The sequence below is a fragment of the Grammomys surdaster genome, unplaced genomic scaffold (assembly GCF_004785775.1).
Source record: "Grammomys surdaster isolate TR1022 unplaced genomic scaffold, NIH_TR_1.0 362, whole genome shotgun sequence".
Classification (NCBI taxonomy): Eukaryota; Metazoa; Chordata; class Mammalia; order Rodentia; family Muridae; genus Grammomys; species Grammomys surdaster.
The window spans coordinates 5,608,978-5,619,160 of NW_021604781.1; the positions used below are offsets into that span (position 1 = coordinate 5,608,978).

A 10,183-nucleotide genomic window follows, 5' to 3' on the forward strand; every position below is an offset into this window, starting at 1 on the left:
AGGCTGTGACCGGAAGCAAATGGGGCGCTTGAAGATGACGTCACCATTCAGCTCCTATCTCCTTTGAGAAGAACCAATAAGATTTTGTATTACTGGAGAGTCGACTTTGGGCGGAAGTAGCTTCGTAAAACTGAAAAGCGAGATGGGGGTGAAGCTGGAGGTGTTTCGGGTCAGTAAGCTTTAGGGGTTGGACGTCTGGACATTGAATTTTTGAGAAATTGAAAATAGATCTAGGAAGTGAGAGAAGCGCAGAGCGGGGCGGGGCGTTCCACAGAGAAAGTGTCTGAGACTTGCATTGGAACCCCAACAGAAGGAGCACTAGATAAGGGGGTTTAGAATGGAGAATCTAAGTTTGGTCTGAGGAAGCGTCCCAGAGATGGGTGAGCTGAAGAGATGGTTCAAGGAAGGGAGGCTTCAGATCCAGAGTGGGACTTCCAGAAGGGAGCTTAGGGCACATAATGAGTCTCAGATAGACAGATTCCTAGACGTAGGAGAATATATTTGAAAAATGAGGTTCCTCTATATGAAATGCTACGGGTGGGTATCAGATTGGGAGGTAATAACGTTTCAAGGATATGTCTTTGTAGTAGGAACCTTTAGACTGTTAGTCTCTCTCTTCCTCTCCCTCTTTTCGACCCCCTTTGTGCATGTGCCCCTTTGTGTGTGTGGGGGTGGGGTGGGGGTGATGGTGGTGGAGGAGGGGAGTCTGGACAGATCCACTACGAATAAAACCTGCTTGATCATGAAGACCAGGCTTTAAAGTGCCAGGTTTCTGTTCTTCTGGTAGGATTTCTGGGGTTCCCGGGGACCACCTGAGGCTGAGCTCCTGACCTACGTAGGAGAATAGATCTGTCTTTTGGGCTTCCCTGCAATCTCTCTGTGCCCTAGTGGTGACTTCTTGGCTCTGCCCATCCGCCTCTGCTTTTATAGATGTCACTCTATCTCACTTTCCCCGTGGTTATGTTCTGGATCTCCAATCAGGCTGAGTGGTTTGAGGACTATGTTATCCAGCGCAAGGTGGGTATCAAAGTGTTTGCTGGATAATCCCTGGGGAAGGGAGGGTATGAGGCACTAACTTGCTATTGTGGTTCATTGCCTGCCTCCTATGAGTCAACCCTGTTCTGGATGTGGGGCTCTGGATTCTCCTGCCTTGTGTTCTCACCTGTGACTTTGTCCCACAGAGGGAGCTGTGGCCACGAGAGAAGGAAGGTCAGGTCAGTAACCTGTTCTCCCCAAGGGGCCTGGTCACTTGACCCTGGTTGGGTCTGGAGTGACGATTTCACCCTCAGCCATAGATAGGAATGTGGAAGAGAGAATGAATAGGAGTTCTAGACCAGCTTGAGCTAGAGACCTTGTCTCCATAAAAGTTTCTTGCTGCTTGTGATGGTATATACCGGTGATCCTTTGAAGGAGGAGTAGGAGTCAGATTGAAGCTAGCCTGGGCTGCATGGGGATAGAGAGAGGGAGATAGGAGAGGGAGCAGTAATTTCAACATTCCAGCACTTAGGAGATGGATTCAAGAGGATTGAGAATTCTGGCTATTCTCTGCCACATAGTGAGCTAAGGCTAGCCTGTAGTATTTGAGACCCCATCTTAAAAAGAGTGGAGGACGCAAATGGTTTCATATATTACCTTCTTGCCGAGGGTTGAAGCTGAACTCACTTGTCCAGCGGTTGTGACTGGCATGGGCTCGAAGTGTGGATATTGAACTCTGAAGCCCAAGGGAGGGTAATGTGAGTAAGTCCAGGCTCTGAGGCGTGTACCCCTCCTTCCTTTCCACCACACCCCTTTCCCCATTCCAGCGCCAGGAGCTAGAAGAATTTAAACAGAAGCTCCGGAAGCAGAGGGAAGAAAGACTTCTTCAAGCTGCCCAGCAGAGCTCCTGAGACCTTCAGTTCCTCAAGTTCCAGCTCCTCCCCTCACCCCCCAGAAAATAACACATACTCAATTCTTTGTTGTTAGTGCCAAGTGTTTTATTGTTTTCAGGGGCCGGTGGGAGGCCCAGGGTGGCTAGAACTCTCAAGGAGCTTGTGTCTGGGGCTGGGGGCTGCTGTTCCTGCGGAAGGTGAGTGCGGCAGGATCCTGAGGGCTGAGCAGGGGCTGAGGGCTGAGGGTCCCAGGTCGCTTCTGCATCCCGTCCTGTGGATGAAGAAGGGTCAGACAGAGGGAGGGGCCCAAGGAAAGTGCAAGTCAGAGGGAGAGGCCCAGGGAAAGTGCAAGTCAGAGGCGCCGCCAAGCAACGTTTCTTTTTGTCTGCCAATCAGGATGATGGTATTTGGTCAGATACTGGCCTGTTAGTGTACACCTGTAATCCCAGTACTCAAGAAACCAGCAGGAGGATTATCTCGAATTCAAAGCCACCCTGGTCTACATACTAAAACAAACAAACAGTTGGGTTGAGAAGATAGCTCAGTCATTGAAATCCTTGCCGTGCTCATTTGAAGATCTGAGTTTAATCCCGAAAAGCCAGGTGTGGTTTCATGCCCTTCTAATCTCAGTGCTTAAGAGGTAGAGTCAGGAGGGTCCCTAGGGCTTCCTAGCTAGAGAGCCCGATCTAACCGAGTTCCAGGGCAGTGAAAGAGCCTGTCTCAAATAACAAGGTAATGACTCCTGAGGAACAGGAAGTTGACATCTGACCTCCACCTGCATATGCACACATGTGCACATGGACCTCTAAACATATATGCTAGTGTACAGAGGCATAGGGCTGGGGCTGCAGCTCAGTTGCTAGAGACTGCGTCAAAGTCCTGGATTCCATTCCTAACCACATAAATCACTCATGGTGGCTCACACCTTTAATCCTAGAACCCAGGGCATACAGATAGGAAAACTAGAAGTTTAAGGCCATCATTGGCCAGCCAGGGCTACATGAAACCGTGTCCCAAAACCAATAAAGCAAAACACCCCCAGACAGAACCCATGCTCTTCGTTGATATATAGGAGTGTGCATTCATAAGCCTTCCTCCCAGGAAAACTGCCTGTTTTCTCCCTGTGGCCTCTCCCAAATATACAGATGTTGGAGCAGGAACTGTAATTTCTAGCCATAGTTCTGACACTAGCACGAGTCCTGCATGACCTTAAGCCCACGACACTTTCCATCTCTATCTGTACTTTCTTTTTCCCAAGTTCAAGACAAGTTTAGAGATAGAGTCCTGTCCTATCTTAGCTAGAGATGGGGCACAGATTTAGAGCTGTACAGGTATGTGTCTCCACAGGTTATCTGGACAGCACCTACCTTGGGACCGATAGGTTGGAAGCCAGGCAGGGAATTAACTGTCACACGCTGGTCATCCATGCGGCGGCCCTGGGTGTTGGCCAGCATATCCATGAGATTGTCCATCTCTGGAGCAGGGCCACCCTCTGCTTGGAGCAGAGACGGGTGGGCATGAATACAGACCCCAAATGAACTCCCCACCCTGAATCCCAAGATTCACAAGATCCCAGAACCCCTACATTCCTGCCACATTTGCTTCTCAGGCAACACACACACACACACACAGCCCAACATGCCCTGCTCACGGCTTTCTGGGGTCTGGCCTGGCCCAGCCTGCAAGGAACAGCGCTGCTCCTCCATCCGGTCACCCTGCACGTGGCTCAGCAGATTGAAGAAGCCTTCCTGGTCCGGTGAACCTGCCTTAGGGACAGACGTGATTGGTTTAGCTGGGTCTGTGCTTTCCCTGTCTTCCAGCCAGCTTCCACCTGAACCAGTGCCTCCCTTCCCATCTCTGCTCTCACCATAGTCCTCACAGGTCTGCAGATTTTCTCTAAATGAAACCTGAGTCTCCTTCCCTGACCTGCCCCTGACTCCCCCAGCCCCCACCTCCCGGCCTGGGGCCCCTGCCTACAGCACAATTTCACATGGTACTGCCTCTAGGGACAGTATTCCACCACTGCCCTAGATTGAGACCAGACTTGGGTTGGTTTGGGGGTTGGAACACTTACCAGAGAAATGGGGCTCAGAAGTGCCCTTAAATCCTAGCACCTACTATCTCTTGGGGGACAGTACTAAGAATCCATTCATTTGCCCCGAGGAGGGGCTCTTATACCCTCCTACCTATACCCCCTATGTGTTATGGTAACTGGGTCAGGGTACCCCAGAGACTGGCTTGCTAATTAGATGCCCTATAAATGAATTAATCTTGTCAATTACAGGTGCTGAGACCTCAAGGAGCTGCTGGTGTAGACAGCCAGAGCCCTCTTACCTTGTCTAGAAGGTCTGAGGCTCCCTCTCCCTTTTCTTCTTCCTGATCCATTGTGTGTCTCTCTTACACTTTTCTCCTGGTCTCTGACAGGGCCCCCACACCTGAGAGGGCCTTTTAAAAGGTCAGGATGTGGGGGAAGGGGGAGCAGATATCTTCCCCATCCCCAAATCCCTAGCTCATATCCCATCTGCTCCCACCAATGCTTAAGCCCCAGAAAGATGATCTCTAGGTAATTGTTGATCAGACTGATGCTGAGTTGGGTGTGGGTGTAGGGGGCAGGGCAGTCCAGGTTTGGCCCCCACTAGGCCCAGCCAGGACCTTGAGGACTGTCAAGTGGGAAGAAGTTCAGTGCAATGTGGAAGACCAGCCAACATGAGGGTGGGACCTGCAGAATGTCCCCATCCAAGCCAGCCCAGCCCATTCCTGTCTGTGAGTTGATCCACTGCAAGACAGGTGACATTTGCAAGGTGATAGCCAAGGAGGAAGTTGGGGTCTAGGCCTCCCCTAATCCCTGCACTCTCCACAGACATACCAGCCAACCTGGCTCCTGCCACTGACCACCTGTGAGGTCTTGCAGTGTCCCTAGGACCTCCCAGAAGGAAACTCCTGGATGCTCCGCCCCCTAGAACCTCCCAGAAGGAAACTCCTTGGATGCTCCTGTTTACCTGCCCCTTGAACGCCAAGTTGAGCTGTCTTCAGTCTCTCATTTCTACATGGAGCAGGAGAGAGAGTCCCTGACCATTTCATTGAATATCTGTGGCTTTCTGACCACGCTCTGAGAGCCTGTTCCTATCTCTAAGATGCCTTTCAGGAAACCAGTTAAGCTTCTTTTCCTGAGATAGATAGTTCATGCGCTAAGAGCACTAGCTGCTTTTCCAGAGTACTAGGTTTGATTCCCAGTACCCACATAGCAGCTCACAACCATCTGTAACTTCAGTTCCAGGGAATCTGTTGCCCTTTTCTGGCTTCTCTGGGCACCAGGAACACTCATGGTGCACAGACATACATACAGGTAAAGCAGCCGTACACATAAAACAAATCTTCTAAAATGATTAAATAAGGGCTGGAGAGATGGCTCAGTGGTTAAGAGCACTGACTGCTCTTTCAAAGGTCTTGAGTTCAATTCCCAGCAACCACATGGTGGCTCACAACCATCTGTAATGGGATCTGATGCCCTCTTCTGATATGTCTGAAGATAGTGACAGTGGACTCAAGGGGACCTCTACATTAAAAAAATAAATCTTTAAAAAAAATAAACTGTTTAAATCAAGTTAAAAAGTTACTTTTCTTTCACTTGGGATAAGTGAGGTAGGGTTTGCGTAGGTAGTGTATGTGTGCACATGTGGTGCATGCTCCTATGAAGACCAGAGGTTAACATCAGGTGTCTTTCTGTATTGCTCTCTACCTTTATTTTTGAGACATGGTCTGGAAAATTAAACCTCAAGCTCCTGGATTGCTAGGCTGGCTGGGTATCTAACATCCTGGCTTTAGAATTATTTTTATATTTATTTTGTGAATATGGCTATTTTGCTTGCAAGTATGTGATGTGCTCATGAGATCAGAAGAGGACATTTGGACCCCTTGAAATCGGAGTTATGGATAGTTGTGAGCCACCACATAGGAGCTGGCGATTGAACCTGGGTTTTGTGGAAGAGAAGCTAATCATTACTCTTAACCACTGAGCCCCACCTCCACCCCTACTACCTACCTTCCTCCCTCCTCCCTCCTCCCTTCCTTCCTTTCTTGAAAAGTAGCCCTGGCTGTCCTGGAACTCCCATTGTCATTCTCAGGAACACTGTCCACTTCTTTGAGACACACATTTGTAATCCCAGCACTCAGGAAGCTGAGTCAGGAAGATCTCAAGTTCAAGGCCAACTTGGACTACATAGGAAGCTCCAGGACAGCCAGACAACCTGAGTTACATAAAGACACCCAGTCTCAATCGTAAGACCAAAACAGGAAATATATACCTTGCAGGTTAAGGGTTCTGTTTGCAATTAAGACAGGAATAAGTTCCTGTTTCTTAAATCTGATGTAATCTTTAAGTTTTTAAGACATACACTAAACCTGTGACCCCATTCATATGTTTTAAAAATATTTTTAAAGAATTTTTTACTTATTTTATTATGTATGTGAGTACACTGCAGCTGTCTTCTGACACACCTGAAGAGGGCATCAGATCCCATCACAGATGGTTGTGAGCCACCATGTGGTTCCTAGGAATTGAACTCAGGACATCTGGAAGAGCAGTCAGTGCTCTTAACCACTGAGCCATCACCCCAGCCCTCATCCTTATTCTTATTTCTTTCCTTTCATTGTTTTTTCTAACAATATATCATTTACAGGGGCAACTCTCTTGCCCCTGTAAACATGTTATCTCTCCTATAAAAGGGACAAGAGGCCAGCAAGGCTGCTCTCTAAAATCTCAACTTGTGGAGAGGCAGCTGGTTGACCAGTCCTGGGTGCACCCCAAAGTACAGCTTGCTTTAGACAATTGTGGACTTGGTTTTCTTCCTCACAATTTTCAGGCTTAACATAACAACCAAATAGATTATGGCAGTAGATGTATAACACTTTAGTATGCCAGAAGTCATTACTTTGTATACTTTTGTCAGGATCATGACATGTATGTGGAGGTCAGTTTTCAGGAGTCAGTCCTCTCTTCCAGCATGTAGTTTCCTGGGTTGAACTGAGGTTATCAGTCTTGACAGAAAGTGTCTTTCCTGGACTAGCTTTCTCACTGACCCTGTGAATGACTTTTCAAGAAGCTGTTAAAGGAGAAAGGAAGAAGGGAAAGAAAGAAAGAAAGAAAGAAAGAAAGAAAGAAAGAAAGAAAGAAAGGAAGGAAGGAAGGAAGGAAGGAAGGAAGGAAGGAAGGAAGGAAGGAAGGAAGGAAGCTCCCTTTCTTAGGGTTTTATTGTAGTGAAGAGATACCATGACCATGGCAATTCTTTTTTTTTTTTTTCAAAAAAAACCTTTATTTATTTATATTTGTGCACTGACATTTTGCCTACATATGTATCTTTCTGAAAGTGCTGGAATTCCTGGAGCTAGAGTTACAGATAGTAGTGAGTTGACATGTGGGTGCTGGGAATTGAACCCAGATCCTCTGGAAGAGCAGCCAGTGCTCTTAACCACTGAGCCATCTCTCCAGCCCCTGACCATGGCAACTCTTATAACGGAAAATATTTAATTGGGGCTGGCTTATAGTTTCAGAGGTTCAGTCCGTTATCATTGTGGCGGGAAGCATGGTAACCAGGGGCTACATCTTGATCCATAGCCAGCAGGAGACTGTGTGCCACACTGGGCAAAGCTTGAGCATAGGAGACCTCAAAGCCAACATCCACCGTGACACACTTCCTCCACCAAGCCCACACCTCCTAATGTGCCACTTTGTGGACCAAGCTTTCCAACACATGAGTCTGTGGGGGCCATACCTATTCAAACCACCAGACGTCCCAAGTCCTACTTAGGATGGCTGGCTGTCCTTGTTCACCTGTAACTGTATGGGTTGGTCCTGAGGGTGCAGGCTTGTATTTCCAGTTACTCAGAAGGCTATAGTGCAAGGATTACAAATTCAAGGCCCACCTGGTGATTCAGTGAGACCCCAATTCAAATGAAAAGAAAACTGGAGTGATACCTCAATAGAGAGACAAAAAGGCCTTTTCTCAGTATAAGTCTTGTCTTGACCTGAGAAACCCATCAAAGAGGGATAGGTTAGTGTTGTCAGGCCCCAAATAAAACTCAGTGTTAGGTATCGAACCGGTTAACCGGGGTGCCTATCAGCATGCCCAAGCACACTACAGCCTCCATGCTTACTGAGGTACCTGTGGCTTCTCTCTGCTTGCTTCACTCCTGCCCCCACCCTAAACCTCTCCAGCTTAGGTGCTTCCCTTCCCTCCTCCCAGCTTTTGATTCCTATATAACCCAGCCATTTTAACCACACACTCTCTTGGTTCTCTCTTGGATCAATCTTGGCTCTCCTGGTCAGCTTGCCCCCCTCCCCCCTTCTCTTCTCTTCCTCTTGTTCTTCCTCTCTCCACTCATGGCCCAGTTCAGTAATACTGACCATGTCTAGTTTATGATGTTCTCTCCCTGCTCTGGAGTCTTCTAGATGCCTCTGGATGTATTGTCCCTCATATATACAATCAAATTCTCCCCCTCAACAGTACCTCGGAGCGGGCATGTCCTCACTTTCACTCTAGTTTGACTTACCTAAGAAGTCTGGCCACTGACACTTTCTGCTTCTGTCAGCCACTCCCCGCTCCTGCTGCCCACTTCCAGCTCCTGCCAGACACTTCCACTCCTGCTCCTGTCACCCACCCTCACATTTGCCTGTAGCTCCCCCTTTGCCCTTCTTTATTTCATTTAGGATTTTTTTTTTTTTTTTGGAGACATGGTATCATATAGCCTAACCTGGCTACTAACAAGCTATGTAGTCAAGGATGCACTTGAGTTCCTGATCCTCCTTGTCCCTAGACGTTGCTGTGATTCCATGTGTGGGCACTGTGATTGGTTTATGTGGTGCTGGGGTGGAACCCAGTGCTTTGTGCATGGTAGGCAAGCACTCTACCAACTGAGCTCCGTTCCTAGCCCCATCTGGAAGACTTAAGCATCATCAAGAAACTAGTTCAGATGAGCAAACCCACATCCACAACTATCAGCCGTTAGATCTGAAACCTCGTGTCTGCGATTGATATAGAGACTGTGGCCTCTATGTCACAGGGTGTCAGCTCCTCTCTTAAGAAACAATGGAAGCAGGCTTCAAAATTCTGAGTTTAATTTGAATCACCTACCATATGTGTCTGTGTAAGTGTGTTTGATATGTGTCAGCACATGGATGCAATTGTCCCCCTAAGGTCACACCCTAAGGTATGTGTGGCTCCTAAGGTCATAAAACTGTAACAAATAGCTGGTGTTGCAACTCATTGGTAAAGTACTTACCAAATACTACATGTGTAATCCTCTGTTCTCTCTCTCTCTCTCTCTCTCTCTCTCTCTCTCTCTCTCTCTCTCTCTCTCTCCCTCACACACACACACACACACACACACGCACACACACACACACACATGCTTGCGGGCGCGAACACATGCTTTTTCTTTCTTTTTCTTTTTGGTTTTTTTGAGATAGGGTTTCTCTGTATAGCCCTGGCTGTCGTGGAACTCACTCTGTAGACCAGGCTGGCCTCGAACTCAGAAATCCACCTGCCTCTGCCTCCCAAGTGCTGGGATTAAAGGTGTGAGCCACCACTGCCTGGGCTGAGCACATGCTTTTTAAGGACTAGGAACTCCTTCAAAGCTCATGAACCATCATTGAAGAAGGGGTGGTACAAATGTGAAGGGAGGGGCTGGAGAGATGGCTCAGAGGTTAAGAGAACCGACTGCTCTTCCAGAGGTCCTGAGTTCAATTCCCAGCAACCACATGGGCCACAATCATCTATAATGGAATCTGATGACCTCTTCTGGTGTGTCTGAAGACAACTACAGTGTATTCATATGCATAAAATAAATAAATAAACCTTTAAAAAACTAAATGTGAACGGAGGAGGTTAGGCAAGAGTACGATGAAATGTCTTCTGGACATTACATGAATGTTATATTCATGAACTTCCTGCACTCTTGGTGTTACCTGTGCAAGATCAGGCCAACATATCAGCCAAATTTCAGGTAGGCAGCGCCAACTGAATTCAGTGGGGTACAAAACAAAACAAAACAAAACAAGAGAAGACATGGGGGTGGGTGGGCTACATATTTGGAGGTATCCGGGGGAGTGGGAGAAGGAAGTTGGGGGTGGATGGTATGATTGTCACAGACTCAGAAAGCCTCATTCTTTTCTGAATTATTGGAAATTATTATTTACAATAGGAGATTATATATATAATTATTAAATGTGTAGATTATATGTGTAAATTATTTGCAAATGGCTGAAAGAGGGAGAGAGAGAGAGAGAGAGAGAGAGAGAGAGAGAGAGAGAGAGAGAG

At 47.5% G+C, this 10,183-nt stretch overlaps 2 protein-coding genes across 4 annotated transcripts; one reads left to right on the forward strand and one right to left on the reverse strand.

Annotated features, from left to right (window-relative positions):
• Window positions 1-104: 104 nt before the first annotated feature.
• Window positions 105-1,961, forward strand: LOC114631446 (protein PET100 homolog, mitochondrial). The gene is made up of 4 exons (XM_028779787.1): window positions 105-169; window positions 931-1,017; window positions 1,182-1,214; window positions 1,803-1,961. Exons 1-4 carry the CDS (start codon window positions 143-145, stop codon window positions 1,884-1,886), a joined length of 231 nt encoding a protein of 76 aa, XP_028635620.1. The 5' UTR covers window positions 105-142; the 3' UTR covers window positions 1,887-1,961.
• On the reverse strand, window positions 1,952-4,278 carry Pcp2 (Purkinje cell protein 2). 3 transcript variants are annotated; one of them, XM_028779785.1, is made up of 4 exons: window positions 3,943-4,015; window positions 3,520-3,634; window positions 3,236-3,360; window positions 1,952-2,139 (listed from the first exon to the last, which is right to left on the reverse strand). In XM_028779785.1, the coding sequence occupies exons 2-4, from the start codon at window positions 3,572-3,574 to the stop codon at window positions 2,020-2,022; spliced, it is 300 nt and encodes a 99-aa protein (XP_028635618.1). In that variant the 5' UTR covers window positions 3,575-3,634; window positions 3,943-4,015; the 3' UTR covers window positions 1,952-2,019. The 3 variants fall into 3 exon arrangements, with proteins under 3 accessions (XP_028635618.1, XP_028635616.1, XP_028635617.1); XM_028779783.1 differs by lacking the exon at window positions 3,943-4,015 and adding an exon at window positions 4,203-4,278 and having other exon boundaries at window positions 1,955-2,139; XM_028779784.1 differs by lacking the exon at window positions 3,943-4,015 and adding an exon at window positions 3,736-3,777 and having other exon boundaries at window positions 1,955-2,139.
• Window positions 4,279-10,183: the final 5,905 nt, after the last annotated feature.